Consider the following 23,040-nt stretch of genomic DNA (forward strand, 5'->3'; position numbering starts at 1 on the left):
CTGAGGGCTAACTGAAGGGATTTTCAGAAAACAGCAAACAAAATAATAGCTACAAAATCTATATATTTGAAAAATTAATGAACTCTAAACTAAAATATTTCAATTAAAATATTAATATTAGAAACAGTTGTCTTATATTCAAGTACAGAAAGAGCTGATTAATAAATAAAAACAGGAATTCTGACATTTAGTGCATCATTTTGGGGGATTTGTCCAAGAACAAAATAAAGAATGACTCACTGTTTTAAATTGTGAAATTATTTATGTGGCACCATATTTCCCACATACACATCAGTTTCAACTGTGATAGTTTAACAGTCACCACAGATGGTTTGCAGTGCTTTTATTTACAGAAAAGTGACTAGACTTCATGTTACTGTACACTTTGATATTTTTCCCTTTTTATAAATACCCATAGGGTAATAGGTCCTCAGTAGCTTTGAGTGCATCATAAAACACACAACCCTAGGTTAATGCGTCCTTTACTAACCATACAAAACAGAGAACAAATAGTAACATAGAAAATAATGGATACACCATGTTACAAAGTTACAGAAAATACATACTATATATATATATATATATATATATATATATATATATATATATATATATATATATATATATATATATATATATATATATATATATATATGTATATATATATGTATATATATATATGTATATATAGTGACAGAAAAACAGAATACACTTGTTTTTGAGTCACAGCGTTCATTAAAAAAGACTAACCGAGACAGACATGCCTTCACACACTGATCGAGGTCTTTCAGGAGTTTTATCTCTCACCTGTGATGTTTTGGCTTCATGCCACTGAATGCAACTGGTGTCCCAGGAGAAGGTTAAGGCAGAACAGTTCATCTTCATCCCGCAGAAAACAAATGTGCTGCAAAGAGCTCACAACACGATGCTGCACAGCATCACTGAGATTGTACTGGAGTCAGAAACAGGCTGCAGCACACAGAGCTTTAGAGGCGATCTGTGTGCTGATGGAGGGATTGACGAGGGAAACTCTGGCAGAGGTGTACATTCCTTAAAACAAAGGCACAGCTTGGCAGCAGCATTGCACTCTTCAAATGATTTTGCTGCAAGTTTTAACAATCTATACGATTTAATACTTCCACTGGAGAAATTTTAACAAACCTCCACACAGATTACACCACAATCATCAGAGTGATTGACGTAATGAGTCTTTTCAAATTGTCAGTACGTCCATACCGTGATTCCTATCGCCTTACATTGGTACTTTTTTACTCTCTGCTCCTCGTTTTTTGATGCACTTGATTGGAAGAGTTCAGAGGCTTTGCATGCACCAGTTTGGCGGCCTGGAGCTCGTACACGGATGTCCAAAGCAACGTTTAAAGGCTATTTGGCCCAGCCAGTGGTGGCCTCTCCGTTGATGTAGGCGAAGCCGGGAAAATGCTGTGAGTGTTCGTACTCTGAGTTCCTGCGAGGGCCCAGGGGGGAGTACATGTCCCCAGAAGTGGCATAGCGGGATGAATGCATAGGTGGGCTGGTGTAACAGCTGTTAGCAGGGGACACATCTGGCCACCGGGGGGCGACAGGTGTGGGGTGCAACCGGGGAGTGCTGCCCATCAAGCAGGGCTCCATTCGAGACATCTGGCCGTTGAGTTGGTACTGAGGAGGAGAAAAGGAGGAGAGAAGTTACAGCGATGCAGTGAAGTCATTTACATTTAAAATGCACAGTGAAAGTATCCGAGCTGCTAATCTGCTCATTGTTGGCCTAAATGTTCCTGTTGATGAATACATCTAAAAGATCTTCAACTATAAATAAGACAGGAGGGTCTGAAGCAATAACAACAAATTCAATTCTGATTTTTTTTTAACAGAAACTTTTGACTTTAACATCCTTTATTCTAATATACTTGCTCACTTTCTTCCCTAGAGTTCTAATATTCAAAAAGTTCTTCCTGCAAAACACTTTTCCACTATTACAGTATAGTATGTTGATCTGTGCACTTTGAGGCACTATTAGTTTGTTGTTACTTTTACAGATCTATTTCCTCTAGTTTCCAGTCTTAATGCTAAGCTAAGCTCACCAGCTGCTGTCTAAAACCTCAAATGAAGCCAATAAATGTCAGAGTGGTGTTTAACATCTCATTTAACTCTCTGTCTGACAGCATATTAGTCAAATTCTGCCTTTAGGAAAGGTTTAAATGTTTAAATGGTTGATACAAATCCTTAAATTCCCTTTTACTGAGGACGTGACCTTGGTGTCCTCAGGCAGCCGTGGTCCTGATTTCATATGTATTACTGCATTAAACATGTAGCTTTTGCTGTGAACTGACCCTGGAGATGGTAATTTCCTGTCAGAGGAAATTGTTTCACAAGTCACAGTGGTAAAAATAGAAAATTAAGCCACTTAAGAAAATGAGGGTTTTCATAAAAGTGGTTTTCCTGTGTTATTTTTGTTGCCTGTGGTGACTGACCACAAACAGCTCCCAATAAATCTGCCTGTTGACAAAAATATTTCGGACAGATGGGGATCCGACTAAGTTTTCTGCTCATTTCGGCTCAATGTCCAACCTCTCACACGGACAAAGTGCAGGCATTGTGCCCGATTTGAGCTCAGACAGCTCTAAAAAAAAAAGTGGAAGTAGGACCCTTTTCCCTTTTCTCACTAAATATAAACACGACAGTCGATTCCATTATGAGGGATCACGGCATGGAAAAAGACAGTCAGTGCAGAACAGACGGCTCTGCTGCCTCTTGTTCACAAGCAGAAAAGAGACCATTGAATAACAATATTTTAATAAACGCCCCCTTGCCCGGCTCCGTGGCCACTGGCTCGAACAGATGAAGAGACTATTGAGAGCTGGAAAGAGGAGTAACAGAGCAGGGCCCCTCTTGGCCCCGGCCGAGCCACCTTTCACTGTCTGCTTCCGCTGTGTGGAGAGGCTGATTCAGGGACTTTTAGAAACACTGCGAGCGCTGAGGCCCAGCTGATCTCCTCTCACTATAAAGGCAGCGGAGACTGGAGGACCCTTGACAGGAAATTACCACCAAAAGAGTAAACTCACACCACTCGCTGTAACACCAACGACTCCATCCCGTCCTAATAAGCTTCATTTGTCTCTCATTTAAATCTTCTATGCAGCTCTGTATACAGTTTAGATGTGCATTCACATTACTGCAAACATCCTATCCATGCATGTTTATGTTGTGCGAGTTTCTTCCCTTATAACTGGATAAAATAACCTGCAGCTTCACTGCAAACAGCTGTTTTCATGTAGATAATTGTAGTACATTTTATGCTACTTCATATTTCTTCTCCACAACATTTCTGAAGGAAACATTGCACTTTCTACTTTTTTATATGTATTTTAGCAGCTATATTTACTTGTTATTTTGCAAATTTTCATAGAAAATCTGGTCTTATAAATAAAATAAATAGTTTGAAGGTAAAACCATCAGTGAAGTAATTAGCTATAATGCTAAACTAAATACTAAAACACTAAACTGTAGCTCATATATGAATATCTCTGATAATAATCTAACAATACAGCATATGTTATAACTGCTCATTCTCAGAATACAGATTTTTCATACTGAATATGTTTAATTTTAAACTTTAAATTTTTGTTAATTTTAAAGAGAATAATTCTATGTAAAATGTTCAGGGTTTTTGGTGGACTTGTATGTTTTCCATGAAAACTTTATTCATGTGCTAACATAACGTCACAAGGGTTTTCTACTCATCAATGAGTCTTTCAACACCATTAGCTAACACAATGTAGCATTAGAACACAGGAGTGATGGTTGCTGGAAATGTTCCTCTGTACCTCTATGGAGATATTCCATTAAATTTCCAGCTAGAATAGTAATTTACCACATTAACAATGTCTAGACTGGATTTATCATTCATTTAATGTTATCTTCATTGAAAAAAAAAATGCTTCTCTTTCAAAAATATCCTTATTTTTGAAAGAGAAGCATCTCTAAGTGACCTCAAACCTTTGAACGGTAGTGTACACTTGGGGTGTTTTCACGCTGTTATATTCTTACTTTGAATTGAGCTAAGAATTCCAGGCCTTTTTCTATTTCTTCTACAGTTTACATCACAGTTTTAATTGTAGTTTCAGCAAGTCTATAAGTGTTCTAAGTTTGGAAAATATCCAGATTTATTATGTTGGCATTCTAACAAAATGTCTTGCCAAGTATTGCATTAGTTTTTTTATTATTATTATCACAGAGTAGAGCACAAAATCAATAGTCACTAAATATAGCAGCATATATAGACAGTATAATACCTATTAAAGAGTTTTAGTTCATTGTTTACAATAGTATTTGTTACCAAAATTACATTTAAAAAGTTAATTTGGGATCTTTCTGTGTGGAATTAACATGTTCTCCCTGTGCATGTGTGGGTTTTCTCCAGGTTCTCCAGCTTCCTCCCACAGTCCAAAAAACATGCTGAGGTTAACTGATGATCCTAAATTGTCTGTAGGTGTGAATGTGAGTGTGATTGTTTGACTTTATGTGTAGCCTTGTGATAGACTGGTGGTTCCAGTCAGCTGGGATAGACTCCTGCCCCCCCACGACCCTAATGAGAATTAAGTGGTGTATAGATAATAGATGGATAAAAGTTAATTTGGGACTGAAATTTACTCCACAAATTTCTTAATCAACTTCCTTTCATCTAAAAGTCTACTGAACCCCATGTCTGACCTGTGCAGAGGAGCGGTGGTAGGCGGAGTAGTGGAGGGGGGCTGGGATCGCCGGCTCATGGGCCAGACTCGGGTACTGGCTCTGGATGGAGTGAGGATGCTGGTTGGCGTAACTGCCGTAGTTGTAGCTTCCGGTGTAACTAGAACAAAGACAAGAAGCCAAAGTTCATTTAAGAAGTCAAATCAAATTTAAACGGCTCGATAATGAACCTTGAAAATGAACTGAGCCATAGTTACCCGTGCTCCTCCCGGTGGGTGTACACTGGCATCCTGTGGGCTGCAGATGGAGGAGGGACCGGGGCGCTGCTCCTCATACAGGACAGCTGCTGACCGGCCTCTGGAGTGGAGCCGCCTGCTGTTGTCACTGTGTATGTAAGGGACCAGGTATATGACTGAACAGCGCCTGGTAGACACATATATGACAAACAGAGACAAATGTTTTGGCGCAGGGGAACTATGTGCGGTGAAAAGCGTTAAACTCCGTGTGCGAGTCCCGTCTCACCTGTGGTGGCGGGGACTCCGGTGTACTCGGGGGACACGGCTGCCGTGGGGGAGCTGGCCGAGGAGACGCCCACAGAGTGGACGGACCGGGCAGGAGAGTAGGATCCTGGAGACGGAGAGGTGGGAGAGGTTTCTGTCAGCGTGAACTCCTCCTCTCTCTCCGCTAAAGGTGTGAAGAAATGGGAAATTATTAGACAGTGAAGTACTAGAGCAGAGGTGTCAACATTTTTCCCTTGTACATTCTGAAAATATTCACATTTAAGGAACTATCTTTCTAAAAAACATCACGAACAACCTCAAATTTCTTAAAAGTATATTAAATTTCAACAACATTATGCTTCAGTTTATCATTTACACCTTACAACTTCCAGATCACAGAGTGTCTACAAAGGCACAGAACATTTAGTCACAGGTATCTGGAACTGAACAATGTAGAATTTTACTTTTAAAAAGACAAAAAACAACAAAAACAAGACAACATATTTTAAAAATGAGACTCAAAATGACAAAAGCGAGAAACAAAACGACAAAAAATGAGACAAATGACACGAAACAAAACAAAAAAGTGACAAAAAATTTGACTAAAAAAGTTACACAGTGACCAAAAAATGGACAAATGAGACCAAAAATGACAAAAGCGTGAAACAAAATGACAAAAACGATACATAAAACAATGGATAAAGCAAAATATAAAATGATAAAAATAAGACAAAAATCACAAACGAGACAAAAAGGAAACACAAAAGGACAAAAACGAGAAACAAAAAGACAAAAACATGAGACAAACGATGAAAGACGAGACAAAAAAAACCACAAAAACAAGACAAAATATTACAAAAATGAGACACAAAATGAAAAAAAGAACAATGAACAATCTAGTATTTTACTTTATGATCAAAACAACTTGTCATGGTCTAGAAATTATTTTAAATTTACAGTTTTACAAAATTACAATCTGCATTTAATGTCTTCTCTGTAATTTTTACACTCTGAGGGCCGGATTGGACCCTCTGGAGGACCGGTTTTGGCCTGCGGGACACATGTTGGACACCCCTGTACTAGAGGGACGGCATGTCTGGATGTGCAGTTACACTGAGAGAGTGAAGCTCTTTTTGTGTTGCACCTGTGCAATTTTAAGATTAGAAAGGTTTTTAAGGTAGAAATGTGAATGAAATGATATGACAGCTGAAAAAGTAGGGCTGAAGTACTCCAAAGTAACTGAAGTTTCCTGTCAATCTATTAATTACTGCAGGTTTTTGTAAACTGACATTTATGATATTATCGTACATTGCAGTCAATTAACCATTTAACAGAGAGAACTGAAACTTTACTGCAATTTCACTTCATTATGTGTAAGCTGGAAGATTAAAATCTTGGACTAAATTTATTGGAGTAAACTTAAATGAGCTCATTTAAACACTACACATGAAAAAGAGCAGAGTTCTGTAACTTTTTTGGCCACTGACTGTTGCACTGAGGTCCTAAAAATCTACAGACATCAATAATCAGACATTTTAAGCTACAAATAAAATAAATGTTAACTTTGATTTTAATTCCCGATTTATCTGCTGATTATTTTCTCAATTTATTGATTCATATGTGGTTCAAAGTATGTACATCATCCCTTCCTACAGTCCAAATTGAAGTCTTCAGTATTTGTTTTATCAGATTAACAGTCCCAAAGTCCAAATCTCATCTGTTTATTATCACATAAAACAAAGAAAAGCAGCAAATCTGATTAGCTGGGACTAGAGAATGTTTGGAATATTTACTTGGAAAAAGTTTAGTTCCAGAAAACTTTCCAGTGCTGCCATGATATTATCGGCTGACATAATTAGTATGTTGGTGAGTTTGTAACTGTGAGTGACTAAGTGGACCAACAGGTAGGACTCACCTGTGCTGCCTTCTCCTTTCATGGCCCTCATGAGGTCGTTGGCTCTCTCCTGGCAGTGCAGCGACTCCAGCAGGTAGAGAACGTAATCATCGAACATGAGGTGGATCAGGTGGAAGGATCCTGCAGACACACAGATGAGACCAACAAGTGTCATTCGTATGAAAAACCCGGAGGTTAGGGTGGATAAAACTCTGTGACAGCCATTTGCTAATCCGTGATGTAAACTCTGATGGCCTTTAGGACCAGAAACATGTGACGACTTCACATCCTGCAAGCTGACAGGAGGTCCGCTGCTATTAAAAAGACCATGTACCGACTCAGCGCCAGAAATATGTCAGCTGACCCCGGGGTCGCACGGAAGATGAGACCGTGGCATGTGAGGGAGTGTCACAATTGTGTCATTGTGCGGGTCGCTGCCGCCGCCGTGTGCATAATAAACACTTGTGGCTATTCGGGAGGAGGAGGGGGAGCAGGGTGTGATACTGACCGGTCATAAAATGGAAAAGACGGGCAAACGCGTCGGCAGAGGGGAGGGGTGGCTTTTGTTAATTAGCTGTTTGTGCACAGAGACCTGCTTTATCAAAACACTGCAACCAGCTGTGTCTTTGATATTCACAGACGGGGCCAAAGGATACCAGGAGAGGAAAGACAAGCCATTTTCTTTTCTCTCCTTTTTTTACTGCTCTTCACTCGCTGCAAATCTTGGTCGTGCCCAGAAAGCTATTAAAGCAGCAGCCATTTTACTTGTTCCTTCCTCTCTGCTTATTTTGAGGCTCACGTGGCAGAAGAGCATTTATTTGCTTGTGATGGACCTGAACAATGTGGTGATATGGAGCAGGAACCTCCAAACATTGTTGGTCACAACCAAATACACAATCCTCTGCTGTATGAATCTCCAAACGTCATATGAGTGATGTTTCAACCTTGTTAAGATCACAAGTAAAGTTTAAAATTAGGACATTTAGCATCCTTGCAAGTTTAAATTCCATTTGTGTTATAGTGCAGCAGAAAAGCTCATTATGTGATGTCTGTGGAGCTGCAGTTTCTTGCAGAATGTCCGATGAAGTCATGTTCTTGTCTAACAAATGTACACGACACAACAAATAATGAAACTGACTGAATGATGACAAAGCAGCTCACCGAAGCTGGGCGCGCTGTGGAGGGTCATATCCCGGATGACTCTGGTACCAAAACACGACCACATCAGCAGGAACTGTTGGGCCACCTTCTTCAGGCACCCGGGCCTCTTCCCTGCCACCTAGAGAGAACATTTCCATGAGAAAAGAGGGGGAAGGGTGGGGATGCTGCGCTAGAATTAACCCCTGGGTCCGTATTGGGGCTTAACCCTCAGGGACGAAAAACATGTCAACAAGTCAACTATTTAATTTGCCCCCAGGGACACGCCTTCCTATTGAACTATTGTCCGGGCGGTCCAAGACGTTGCCGGGGCGACCAAATTTTACAAGCCCATATCTGGCACATAATGGCCGCAAATGGGAAGCTTGAAGACATCATTAACTGGGAGGATTGCCACGTAAGTGCCTCCGTCTAAGAAAGACATGCAGGGACGAGTGGCTGGAGCAGAAACAGGTGTCTCTGTAAGGAGAAGGCCGTCTGTGCAAACACAAATCCATCTTTTTAACGTTTACAGCTTGAATTAAATACATTCAATTGTTGTTTAATCTATGCAATTATAGAAAAATGTGCTGAGTCAGATCAAGTTTGAAAAATCTGACCTTGACAACGCAGCGGTCCACCATGGAGTCCAGCCACTCGATGTAAGCTTCAATCGGAGACTGCTCCTCCAGAAGACGGTCGAACTCCTGATACACTGTGACAGGAGGAAGAAGATCAGGTCACGTCGTACTCTACGTCATTTAATGGAGGAAAAAAACACAAACATTTGGATGCAAACAGCATCTTTGACGTGTCCGTGACCTCTGATCCTGTCAGGACGGATTCTGGGGCAGTGAGGCGGTGGTGAATTGGAGATGCTCCGCAGGGTGTTTCAGAGGAGACTGAACTTGTTTAACCTTTTGGTCTCCATCATTAATGCTTTGACTCCGCTGGTCGTGGGAATGATTGTCCGTCAGCGTGTCGTTTACGTGGAAGTGAAGTGTGTGTCACAGTGTGGACTTACAGTGGATAATAAGCTGCCTGTGCTCCTCCTGCGAGTCCTCCATGGTGTAAAGTGTCTGCTTGGTGATGCTGTTCAAGTCCACATTCCTCCAGTCCTCCAGCATTTGAAAGGTGATGTCGGCACTGTTTATCACAGTCCGCGATGCCTACGCACAGATAAATCAACAATATGATGCACCCGAGCATACCCATATCCCTTATCAGCTTTGTTTTTTCATATGGATTTTATTAAAAACATTCAGACCACGATAGGCACCTGGCATAGGTGGTTTAATGACGTTTGCCGCTTTAGAATCTGAGAAAATCTCCTCGACACTGGATATAAAAAAAGAGAAAAACACAAGGTTAATGCTGCGAGTGTCATTTTCACGAAATAAAAATGTAGAATCTATACTGTGATGTATTTGATGCTTACATTCAAATTTGATATTCCTCAGGTTTTCTGGAAGGTCGTGAAGTGCTATTTTAAGCCACTCATCGAGCTGTTTGGCAAATTTTCGAATAACCTGAGTCAAACTGTGTGGAGGACAAAAGAGGCACAGTTAACACTTTCAACATCGTAAACAACTTCAATAACAAAAGGCTGCAACTAATACTTTTTTCCCCGCTATGGATTCATTTGATAAGGATTCTCTTAAACAGCCAAGTTTGGCTGGTAAATGCAGAAAACTATGGAACAAACCAATTCTCATCATCTTATATTTAGAATCCAAACTCTAGCTGATGTTATTTTCAGTATAGTTAGATTATCTTGTGCTTTTCCAGGAAACTGTGTTGCCTTAATTCAAGGAAATGTCATGTGCCTTGTCTTTATAAACAACTCTGTTTTTATTCAAGTTATTTGTAACTTGACACAAGGGAGGCATTTATTGAGGGGCTTCTTTAGAGTTAACTTGGCTTGAAATGAGCCTTCTTGATCTTAATCTAAGATTTAATGTGCCATAATGACAGCTGAACATCCTGACTTTCATCCCCTCTGCAATAGCTGTTCTTAATAACTCAAAATAGACTGCACTGTGTTTTTAGTGTTTATAATTATTTTATGTGTTTTATTTGTTTTTATTTATTGTACTGTGTTTTTAATGTGTGAGGGTGTTTTAAATGTTTGAGTGTGGTTTTTAATTTTTGTCTTACAGCCATGACAAAAGATGAATTTCTGTTTTTACTTGGAACAGACAATAAAGTTATCTATTCTATTCTGACTTTTCAAAGAAAATTCACTTGACACTGCCTGAAATGTGACGGGGCATTTTTTGCAGTGTAAGTTCACCTTGAGTGAAGATTGTTTTTGCCAAAGTGTTAAAACCGTTTCCAAGCCCTAGTATGAATTTTCTCACTCCAAAATCGTTGAGTTTATTAAAGCGACAAACCCTCACATTTGAGAAGCTAAACCAGAGGATTTATTGTGTTTTTACTCAAATTTTTAATTTTTGTCAGTACTTTTATTTTTGAAGTTGTGCTTAAAAATCCAAACCAGATTTTAATCTGTCATGTTTTCCAGATTCTGCTCTACTTGAGCTCTGCTGTAGACTGCTACCTGTCAGCGTAAAGTTCATAAGAAATGTCACTTATTTCTCTTCTTTTGTGTCAAAACAGCCAAACACTTGCTAGAATCTGAGTGAACTTCACTGATGTACCTGTAGATCAGTAGACATGACATGGACCTGCAAGATGCTTATATACCAGTGTAATGTAGTAGATTGTATAGCTGTGAAAGCTGCATAAGGCTTTAAAACAGCAGGCATTATAAATAAGACCGTACTAAACCATGATATTACTGCATGAGTTCACACGGCATAAATGTTTGTTATAAAGTCAGAGAAATAAAGAAAACGCAAGAAAACAGCAACAGCAGATGGGAAAATGGCACTAAATTCCTCAAAAATAAGAGCACACACTGACCTGTCAGGCAGTGCTTGCAGGACGGTGGGCATCAGCACCCCAGAGATGGCCTTGTAGAGGATAGAGTCACAAACACCGACGATGTTCACCACTGTGGGGGAGCCGAGGACAGGGAGCATGTGGGGCGGCATGCCCTGCCAGAAGTGCAGCAGGAAGCTTTGGACCTGCACACAACACAACATATTCAATATTACAGGGATAAATTTACATTTTCATGAATTAATTCTAAGCAGAGGAAACTTCACCTCGTCAAAGTTGGCTCGAATAACAGTGTCCAGTATCCTCTGACAGTGCGTTCTGTACATCATGATGAAGGTTGACACCTGTGGGCAACAACAGAGTATTAATCTAATTGCATCACAAACTTAATAGCTTTTTTTCTCTTTTGGGGAAAAAACAGTGCTGCAAAAACAAGAAAATAAATCTTGAACAAAGCATGTGAACCAATAAATACGTGTTACAGGTCTAGCCTGGAGCGGAGTAACATAAAACGAGCTTTAGAGATCAGCAAAAACACAAACCATTTAAAATCATGGCCCCCCTTTTAAAAGCCGGACAGCTAGTGCCTGTCCTTTGTCCGTCGCTAGATCTTATTATCTCCCTCCAAAAGATTAAGAGTTAGTGAGGAGCCAGCATATAAATCCTCAAGGTCCTTCTCTAAACGCAAACCCAGTGAAGGTCCCGGGGCAGATAAAAGAGCCAGAGGGGGCGCAGAGATGGTGAGATGGCAGGGAGAGGTGAGGAGGGGGGTAGCTGTAAGGATGGACTTTAAAACTCCTGTTTACCCTCTCTTCTGGCAGGCTGGCAGGCAAATTTAGGTCTTTGACATTTGGAAACTCTGGCAGCAGCGTCCCCAGTTTGGAGCGCGGTGAATACGCCACTGTCTGCTTCGTGACCTCTTTCTTGCCCGTCTCGTTCACCCACGCAGCTCCCTTTTTGGAGTACATCACGTCATAATACTGGGAGGTCTCCTTCACCGCGATGCCGTAGTAGTGGTACCTGAGGAGCAGAGAAGTACACAGGATTACTACAATCTACCAGCGTGTTGAGAAAGGAGATATTAAACTAATTGTTTCGGTTTCATAATCTGAGGAATTAAATATGTCTCATACAACTTCAGATCTTTATTAAAATGAAATATGCTGCTATAGCAAGTTAAGAAAAGGACAAAAAGTCTGGATCAAGGATTTTGAACGTAAATAACCTTATCTGTTTGCTGTTAAGTATTTTTTTGCTTCTGCACATTTAACTGAATGCAAGTCTTCTTTGGCTGGGATTTTTGCTGTTATTTTTAGCAATAGTTGCACAAGTGTGTCATATTTAAGAAAATAAACAGCTTACTTCGACTGTCCTCTTGTCCCCAGTCTTCTGGTAGTTAGTGCTGGAAACTGTTGCCTTATGATCTGTTTAATGCAGGAGAGAAAAGCTGTCAGTGTGCTTAAAGAAGAGAGAAAGGGGTAAAAATGCTGCATATACTTCGCTATATTTTATATATATCACACCAGCATTTCATAGAAAATCATAAAGTTAAAGAGAAAAAGGAAAGAAGGTGGAACCACGACACATGAGGAGCAAAACAAATGAAATATTTTTGAACTGTGTAACACTATTGTACTATTTAGCAGGAAAAGTGTTCATTTAACTTAAAATTAAAACCTATTAAATACAGAATACATTAGAAAATCCTGCACTTGTACAGTGTCTTCATTTCTTTGGGAAAGTGTTTAATAAAGTTTGTTGTATCCACAGGGAGGTCCATGATAGAAAAAAGCTTTGAGAGCCATCCATTTATGACATCCAGGGGTATTACTTTTTTTTCTATATCAACAGCCTCCCCTCATCCATCCACCCAGCCTCACTCCTTCTCTTTCTCATCTCCACTCCCTCCTTCTTCCTTCTTCCCTCTCTCTCTCTCTTTTTTTTTTTTGTCCAAAGAGATTGGCTCCTTGGTCCAGCTCCTGGTGCAGAAACTTTAGCAAACAGTGTAGCTCTCCATTGTGTGGGATGAAAAAAGAGGCCAAGCTGTGAAGTTTCTGTCAGGCCCCGCTTGATAAATGAGCAGACAGGGAGGCAGTCCGGGCCCTCTCTCGTTTTTTTGTCCTGAATCAATGAAGCCTTCCTAAAGGACACCCCACACTGCTCCAGCCACTGATCTAACATTCCGCAACATCTCACCCTTCCAAATTTCCTTTAATTACACATTAATCCAGGCCCCTTCTCTTTTTCAATATCTTCCGACAGGAGCTGCCGAGGGGCGGGGGTGGGCCGGGGTTGGGGGTTGGGGCCGGAGTCCAGGGTACAGGGAATGGCTGGGGGTAGGAAGGCTTGAGGAACTTCTTGGGGTTGTGGGAACAGACGAAAGCACATCATCCTTTGGCTCTAGATTATGTGTTCAGCGAGCGACCGCAGAGCTTTGCTTCACACTGAGCTGCGGTTGATATAACTTCAACACAGCAGCCAAACACAGCAGCCGCAGAACCAACCCAGGCATGAAACCATCAGACTAATGCTCATGGCTGATTGGGTGGATGAGATTACAGCTTTCATGTAGCATCTGAGTGTTGGTTTGTCACTTGTAAATGTACACATGCATATTAAATGTCCGGTTTAGATGTCTGAGCTACTTACCGACTGCACTTCTAATCAAAAGTTAAAGTGGATGCAGGTGTTTCATCACCGCTGATGTTTGAATCTCACCTTTCCAAAACTGGCTGCGTTCACAGGCTGCGTGTCGTGCTTTTCGCTGAAGTCTAAGTAGTGCATGTAGAGGGCACTTCGGGGGATGCACACACCTTCGGCTATCTCATAGTTTTCTTCTAGCCTGAGAAAGAACAACAGGAACTATCAGTGCACAACAGATCACACATGGAAGCTGAGAAAAATTCAACTAGGTATCTTGTATTGCAAGATTTTGGGTAAAATTGTGCTGCAAAATGTGCAAAAATGCAAGTTTATTGTCTTCAGAGGGTAACAAAATGAAGCAGACTTAGCATTAAGGTAATTTTTACACATTTGTAACTCAAAAGCACAACAACATAAGAGAAAACTAAATAAAAGCACAGTTAGAACCACATTGAAACAGCAAACAGGACAAATCATGGAATATAAAAGCAGCTCTGCACACAGTTAGACCAAACAGTGTGCAGCCAAAGACAAACTGTCCAATAAATCTTGACGGCTTTAGATGTTCAACGACAAACCGCCTACAAACATGTTTTCAGCATGAAAGCAGACATATCTCAGAATAACACAACTGCTCTTCTAGGAGTTGTGCAATAAACCGTGAGCAAAACCTAATTTTCCTGATGATGGTATGCAGCCTAATCTCAGCTGTGGTGACAAAATTCTAATAAATTCTAAGGAAAATGTATATTAAAAACAAACAAAAAAAAAACCCAGCTGCTCATTTGCCCTTTCCCCCTCTTATTTCATTGTCATAAATTATTGTCTTATTGTAGTGTGTCTGATTGTTTCCTCTGTTTTCAGTTTCTGCAGCTAAGAGTCACAGCGGTTTTAGTCTCGTCCTGTATGACTGTGCTGAGCTAATTAACCTAAAGTATATGTGGAAAAAAAGCAAAAACATCAGACTAATAAACAACTCAGTTGTTTTTACACTTTTAAACTACGTAAATCTTTATATATCGTGATATTGACAATGAATCAAATTACTCACTGCAACATGAAATAAAACAAAACTCCACAGATGTATTTGCTGTCTGTATGTAAATAAAAAAAACAACACAAATTCGTGCTAAACTATTAGCATTTCAGAAACATGTTTCTTTGAGTTTGAGCATTTCTGCCCCCTAATGGGGGGATTAAAACATACATTAAAATATCACAATGTGTTTCAGAATTTTAAGAATTAGAAGATCACAATGCATTGATGTCTTCACGTTATAAATTATGTCATGTTAAAAGTAACAATTGAAGTACAAAAAACTAAACAAAAACGGACCCAAAGTGGAGCCCTGAGGTACACTAGCATCGTTAGCAGGGAATGTCAGTTTATGATTTTTGTGTACACTTTAACATTAGATCTTTTTTTATTTTATTTATCTACTTATTTTTTCATAAATAATCAATACGGGTACCGCTAAAGCTCGTCTTTGGTTCATGAAAGAAAAAAAATGTGCAGCTTTAAAAACAAACAAACAAAAACACAGTGAGAAAATGGGATCTTGCAAAGAAAAGCACTGTCAGACTTTTAGATATGAATGGCAGCCAGATTTTATTTCTAAAATTGGTGCATTTACATTTTTTCCAAATGTTTTGAACAAATCTGTCACTAATAATCTCTTTTCATAGTAGCAGGATGAGCAGCGTCTCGATATTAGCTTTATAAATTTTAAAACAATAAATAAAAACAATCACATCTCTGGACAGTGAACTGATGATTAAAGAAGCGATGCATTGATTACAAAGCAATAAATTCAGAGTTTAGTCTCAATCAGAAGTAAATAAACTAGACATTAGTTCCCAACAACACCTCACAACTATTTTTTTATTTCTATAACATATCAGTTTATGCTTTTGTTATCAGAATTGATTAGCTCGTACTCACTGCTTCACTGACGTTGTATGTTCTGTAGAAATGTTTCATGTCTTTCTTTATTTATCTCCTTATTCTCATGGAATATGCTGTATGTATGCCTGACTTACATTTCCATTCGCTCAGATATGTGTGGGCTACCTGTTGAATTAGATTTATACAAGAACTGTAGTCATTTTTTATGCTTTTCGTGTAATAACAGCTTTCAGTTTTCTCATAATGAGATGCAAACTGTCATGTGACCAATGCATTCTTTTTAATTAACCAATGAAATTAATAAAAATCCATTATTAGAATAGTAACATTTGAAATACTATTTAGTTTTTAGGCAAAGTACTAATAAAATACAAACAAAATTTGTGTTTTGAGCCTAAATGATGACCTTCTTTATAGTTATTGAGTATTACAGCAAGAAAATATCATCAATATGAACAGTGGGGAAATTATTACATTACTGATGTCTACAATGTTTTCTTTTAAAAGGCACATAATTGCAAAGGCAGTTCCCTCACGTTTAATTTCAGCTCCTCACAGTGCAATTTAAACCAGTATAAATATTCATCTAAGCCCATGTGCAGTTTGAATGCTATTAAGTGTGATTAGTCATGGGGCTGAGCAACAGGGAGGCACACAAACTGGAGGTATGTTTGGGATGTTCTACACGTTGACGCTGTTTTTTAAACGTCTCTGTTTAAAACTAACTTCCCCTTTAGGACGATTTCAAACATAAAATCCAATCTGATCAAGATTAAAGTTTGAAAAGAACAAACGAATGACATTTTCCTAAAATACAAAAGACAATAATAGGAATGTGAGGAGAGAGAGCAGCGTACAGAGAAAGCAGTGTTCATAGAGCCGTCTGCGTGTGTCATGTAAAACTATTCAAATTAATGCAAATTCAATATCTGACATGACTGAAAATGATGTCGCAAATCCTATATGCTTTCCCACCAAGTTATCACTGCTGAGCAGGATTAAGACAAGAAAAAAAAAAACACTGTGATATGTGCATCATATTAATGGTTTCTAAATAAAATTAACTCTTTCCAGACTTGATATTCAGCATGTATGCTTCACATGACAAATGGAGGCTTCAGCTAATAATAACTTTAGAACTTTGGCTGATTTTAAGGACCAATTACAGCCATTTTTTGGTTAAATATATAATATTTAATCATATATTAAATAAATTGTTGTTTTTTTTAATGTGGCCACTTTTCTCTCATCTATTTTCACACATGACAAAATAATAATAATTAAAACAAATAGTTGATGTTAATAACTTACCATTCCAGAGTAGCCGGTGTCGAATGTGGTTTAGAGGCTCTGTTATTTTCCTTTTCTTCATCTGCAACATTCAACACATGTAATTAAGCTATCAGGACAAACTGACAGAAGTGTGGCACAAACATACACAGTATAATCTCACTCATTCTGACATAAACACGTTTAAATTACACTAAACACTAACTATGAGGGCTAAATATTAGGTCTGGGAAACACACAACACAGCCACAGTTTACAGGATTCCCCAGTCAGACAGTAGTTTCAGGGTAACGGCGTTGGTCCTGCTTACGTTCGTCGTTGGACATGTTCCCCAGAGACGTGTGGCTGGAGTACCGCTTGCTCTCACTTTCATTGAGGCATCTTTCAATCCAGCTCTCTATAAAAAGACACGAAGGGCCACAGATCACCTCACAGCAACATTTTAAAAAATATATTTCTGCTGTTATTAAGTCATAAAGAAATGGTTGTGCTTCTCAAAGTATTTATTATTTTAATTTACACTGAGCCCGTTGATTGTAATTTGACTAAAAAAGCAGTTTATTCTTATTTTGTTTGATTTTTTTAACATAAATTTTGGCTTAAAGTGAACATTTACAAGCTCTTTTTCCATGGTAATCTAATATCATCGTGCATCAGAATAGAGCCACAGTCGTATTTACATAAACAGTGCAAATCACTGCCTATACATAAATGTCACTAAAGTGACAGGGCGAGCTGACAACAATCGATTGTAGGGGCAGCGGTGCAGCCATGGCTCTATTTGAGATGTTTTCACCAAGACGGCAGGAATCCAGCATTGTTCCCAGAAGACTACGAGCATACACACTTGCTTAAAAGAGCCTGTGCACATTACTGAAGCAGTCTGGTGGAATAGGGGCCATTGTCCCGTTTTAATTTCTACTTAGAAATAGCTCAACTGGTGTGCTTTCTGTGGGCGAGCAGCAGCAAAACACCAAAGCTTTCATGTCCAAGCAGCCTGGTAGAGTGGGAATCTATTTAAAATTCTTGTTTTGAGAAAGCTATTCAGTAATTAATGGTTAAAAAGATTAATTTTCTTATTTATTTAAGTGCATTAAAGTATTTTCTGAATTTCAACTCATTCTTTAACCACTGTTTTTTCATGAACAGAAAAAAAAATGTTTTCTATTAAGTGAATCAGATAGAAACAATTATGTAACCTAAAATGTAAATGAGCAGGAAAAACATTCTTGAAACTTTGTGCAGTGAATTAAGCACTAAAGAAAAATGACAATCAGCCACTTTTAACTTCTTTAACAACAAGAAAAAAAACACAGTATTTCTTGAAATTGCGTAAATGTAAACTGAGAAGTTTCTCCACAGCAGCTGTTGCTTAGACAAACTGTTGGCAGGACGACTTGTTGGTGCAGCTCATGAGAGGAGTCAATTTAGATCATAGATATTGCAAAGTTTTACAAGTTTAAATTCTAAATATTCACCTTAATGTTCAGCATGTGCTGACAGAAAAGATCAGACTGCACTTTGGTCGTCAAGAAAGAAAAGGAAAACTCCTCTATACAATACAAAATGCTGCACAAATATAAATCAAAGTTTACTGTGTGACTCTTTTAACTACTGTCTTTATAATTATCATCACCTCACAACATTAATAGATGACATTCCTCCTACAGTCGTAGTTCTTTCGTCTAAATTAAAAACAGCATTTGCATTATAACTTTGAATTAAACACCATCGATGTCACTGACAGCTTTTACTGTCAGTATTCCTTCTATCTCAAAAAAAGAAAGAATAAATCCTGGAAATGAAAAAGTGAATCCACTGAAGTGGAGCTAATTCTCCTCAGAGGCTCAGATCTCAAGCTTCATTTGCCACCAGAACAGATACGTTGGGATCTAAATAATTGGATTAAATTTGATCAACAAGTGAAACGGATGTTCACTCATTTCTTAACACACATTCACGACTAAACTACGCCCCATTGCTAAATACACTGAAAGACAACCTAAATATACATATTTTTAAAACTTAAACGGATAAATCTTCTTTTCTAGCATTTAATTACTGCATAATTTCAATCTTTTAATCAGATTATACTTTAATTATTAAAGTTTCTTTTATCGGAAAAACTATTTTGCTAAGAAATTAACAGCTAAAATGAATCATGGAGTTACTTAAATGGTTTAGTTTTCCAGTTTAGTCCTCAACAAACAAGCTGAAAAGAACAGGTGCACCTCGATGTGCACTTGTTGTTTTTATTCCTCCTAATGACCAGTGCAACGGTTTAACAGAAAACACTGAAAAAACAGCAAGAAACCACTTGTTTGCCAGTCTGAGGAGGTTTTAATGTCTATTTCTTCATTTTCTTTAATCAGAGGACAACAGTGCTTCCCATAAATGTGTCTCAACAGAAACTCTCCTTCATGAATAACAACAGAAATTTAAAAGGGTAAAAGACACCAGACAGTCCCTCTGAGCGCCTGCACAGAAAGTTTGAGCCTCGCAGAAAAGTGCAGCGGCAGTGTGAGCTACACAGCGCTTTCTGAACACATTTTCTCAACTCATCCAGACAAGTGAGAGTTTGAGCAGGACTGACCTGTGGAATCCATATCAGGCTCCTCCAGCAGCCCGCAATGCATCCTCTTCCCATCAACGACACTGGCTCCTCCAAGAAAATGGCTTTAGTGCACGTTTCCCCCTCCTCGGCGGCTCTCCCCTCGTCTCACTCTGTTTCCGTGACCACTGCCCGTCACAGGAGATGTTGAGGATCTGAGGTTCGCCCGGAGAGGGGTGGTGTTGGCGGAGGAGGAGGAGGAGGAGGAGAGGTGGTGGTGGTGGTGGTGGGGAGGTGGGAATAAGGGTGGAAAAGGGGGGAGGTAGAGACTCCAGAAATCCAGCGGGGGGAAAGCCAGACCCGTCAAAATGTTTGCTGATGTTTCATGGGAAAGGGGCTGATTTTATAGGAGCCCTGATGGGGACATGTCATTGATAGGCTTGGAAGGCTGATGAATGGCCCCAAGTCAGATGGGGATGTGGCAAGGCTCACTGGAAGTCTTTTGTGGGGCTGTTTTGAATAAGAAAAGCTCCCTCCCAACGAAAAAAAAAAAAAAGAGGCTTAGATCTACGCAGTCCTAACACTGTGGCCTCCCCGTCTTCCATTATGGCATTTAATACGTTTTTATACACCCCCGAGCTCCAAATAAACATACATCCCTTCACAACCGCCGCTCCTGTTTTTAACTTCACATCCAGCAGACACTTGTTGCCACATTTGCGCTGCTTCTTCATTCCACCATTAAACCATCTTTGTGCTAACTTTTCTCACAGAGTCGATGTGGTCAGGCAGGCATCTAGAACATCTTAAAACTGAGCAAGTGTGATTTCAGAAAAATTATTTTTTTAGATCACTGTTCTCACCTCTTTTCACTCACTCTTTCGCTGTGGCAACCTTATTTTTGGTGTGCCTCTGAGAAGAGGGAACGGTCACAAAGGGGGGGAAGTAAAAGTGCAAAGCCCGAGGCTGGGAGGGCTCTGATGGAGTGCCTGAGAGCTGGAGAAGGGAAAGCTGTGATTAGAATATGAATGGAACCGCAGGAGAGGGGGAGAGGAGAGGGGAAAGAAGAGGGGAGAGGAGAAAGGCGGATTATGGCTGAATTACTCACCACACCATGGATAGCAAAGGAGGACTTTCTCTTGCAGTGCGCAGGCGTGGACGGCGCCGATACTCACCGACACTCAGCCGACCTGGACGAGGAGGCAGCTACATCACATGTGCTGGGGGTCACATCCTTAAAGACTCATGCACGGAGGAAAAAAGCTGCTGGAGGAAGGAAAAAAGGTCAAAACTTGAAAAAAACTTGCATCCAAGATGTCACAAATACAACAACAGTGACTCAAGGTTTAAACGGTGGTTCACGGAAAGTCGTGACCTCAGAGGAGGATCTAATTAATTTCCCTCTAATAAGGCGAAGGGGGAAGTCTGTATCTCCCTGTTTTTTTCCCATCCTGCCACTGTTATCTGCTTATTAGAGCCTCATGAAATGGGACAGGTGCAGCCACCAAAAAAGCCTCTCCCATCCTTCCTATTCTCGCACACTCTGCCCACACAAACGGATGTGTTCTGCTTTTGTTCGGTGAAAAGGCCCCAATTGAGTTGTGTGTATGTGCGAGTGGGGGGTATGGTTACGCTACGTACGACATGTTGGTGGCATTAAGGCTTCGGTTTAAAGAGGAAACCATATGACTCAAAGCACCTCCGTCCTCCTGTCGACGTCAAAAAGCTTGTTGCTGCTCTGCACATATTTCTATATGAGACACCATCGAGCATCCAGCTGTCTGCTCATCACAGGAAATTTACATGATAGTGGACTTTTACTGCCTAGTGAGGCACTTAAGGTTGTAAATACATTTAAAAAATAACACCCAAACAAAACTCTTTTCAATGCTTTTATGAGCAGCCAGTTAGTTTTGAATAGATGTTAATACAACAACCCTAATTTTCAGTTTATCATGGCCATAAATAAGTTTTTCTGAATGTTGAATTTCAAGGAAATCAGATCCTGATAATGTGATCTTCTGTTGTAGAGTCAAATCTATTCATTTATGTCCTCTGTAGTGGATATCTCTTGACTCATTTGAGCTACCCTATTAAATCCTGATGTGCTCCATAGAGGACATCCCACCATTTCCAATCGTATTTCATGATTGGGTGGGATGAGGAGAACTTTGTTTTCATGCTGAGACAAAACGCAGTCCTCCTGACTGATGAGAGTTTAATTTATGTTCATGTTCAGTTTAATTTAGTTTCTTAACCCTCCTGTTAGGTTCAGCAAAAATGTTCCTGGGTCATGTTTAATTATCCAAAAGTGTAAGAAACCAAAAAAAATCCCAATAAACATTGTTTATATCTCATTGTTAACTCCATTTCTATTAATATTCACTGCAGTGGAGTTCTTTACCTCTCCAGATCTTGGTTCAATGAGGATAATTCACTTGTTTTTCATATAAAAAAAATGCATGTTAAATTTTTTTTAATGTACATTACATGACATTGATTTTTTTACATTTTATTTTACATTTTGATTTTTTTCTTTTCATAAAGTTGATAAAATAACATGAGACACCTCTTCTGTTCAGGGTGGGTTTGCAAATATGTGAAATTAACCATTTTTATTTTATACGTTGGTTACACTAATAAATCCAAGCAGAAGATGTTTCAAACTGAAAAATAATTTAACAACTTCTTTTTTTGATATTGTTTTACTTTAAAATGGGTCAGTCTGACCCGCAACATAACAGGAGGGTAAAAGTGACGTTTTTATTTTCTTGTCAGGCTATTTTGATTTCGAAGTGTTGCCGTTTTTTGTTTTTTTTTTCGTTCTGTTGGCCACAGTGGGTATGATGCCAAATCTAAAATAAAAAATATTGTTACATTGTGAAAAAAGGCAGGAAATCTCCCAAAAAGTTAAATTGAAAGACACTTTTTTTTCTCGGTTCTCAGGAGGTTTTATATACATGTATATAAAGAGAGAGAGAGAGAGTCAACCAACAGAGAGTGAATAATTTTGTTAAGGTATTTTTTTTGTAAAATGCCAAATTTCTCGTGTTCAAGCTTCAAAAATGTAAATACAGTTACGGTGTTTTTCAATAATCCACAGCTAAAAGTATCTTTGCATTCTGGTCAAACAAAACAATGTGACACAATTCTGGGATTTGTAAAGTGTTTTGTGTTGAATAAATATCTAGTAATCAGGCAAATAATCAAAAGATCAGTTAAGATTAAAATAGCTAAGCTGGTTAAGAGTTTAGTGCCGTATATTATATTATAGCAGAACAAGCAGTTAATAGTTTGTTTTTCTAAGTGATTATGCCTGTATTTACGACATAAGAAATGTTGCTATTGGAAAATGTCTTCTTTTGCATTAATACTGTGATAAAAACTTTAACCATCTCTCTCTCATGAGTTATGTATTTCAGTTTATCTACTCTTTACAAATTTGTAAATACTCGAGGCATCGCATTCCATCTTACGTATTTATAAAACGAAGTTCTTTGCAGTTTCAGCTTTTCATGCTGTCACATCT

The 23,040-nt window shown here is 39.0% G+C and overlaps 1 protein-coding gene across 2 annotated transcripts; it reads right to left on the reverse strand.

Moving 5' to 3' along the window:
* Positions 1-701: 701 nt before the first annotated feature.
* rfx4 (regulatory factor X, 4) lies at positions 702-21,322 on the reverse strand. 2 transcript variants are annotated; one of them, XM_023295982.3, is made up of 18 exons: positions 19,554-21,322; positions 17,271-17,357; positions 16,982-17,042; positions 13,840-13,963; positions 12,484-12,545; positions 11,928-12,141; positions 11,388-11,465; positions 11,143-11,306; positions 9,656-9,756; positions 9,497-9,555; positions 9,242-9,386; positions 8,838-8,932; positions 8,242-8,359; positions 7,102-7,221; positions 5,209-5,370; positions 4,944-5,070; positions 4,708-4,846; positions 702-1,656 (listed from the first exon to the last, which is right to left on the reverse strand). In XM_023295982.3, exons 1-18 carry the CDS (start codon positions 19,594-19,596, stop codon positions 1,384-1,386), a joined length of 2,172 nt encoding a protein of 723 aa, XP_023151750.1. In that variant the 5' UTR covers positions 19,597-21,322; the 3' UTR covers positions 702-1,383. The 2 variants fall into 2 exon arrangements, with proteins under 2 accessions (XP_023151750.1, XP_023151749.1); XM_023295981.3 differs by having other exon boundaries at positions 4,944-5,109; positions 19,554-21,320.
* Between the last annotated feature and the right edge of the window lie 1,718 nt (positions 21,323-23,040).

The sequence above is a fragment of the Amphiprion ocellaris genome, chromosome 3 (genome assembly GCF_022539595.1).
Source record: "Amphiprion ocellaris isolate individual 3 ecotype Okinawa chromosome 3, ASM2253959v1, whole genome shotgun sequence".
Lineage (NCBI taxonomy): Eukaryota > Metazoa > Chordata > Actinopteri > Pomacentridae > Amphiprion > Amphiprion ocellaris.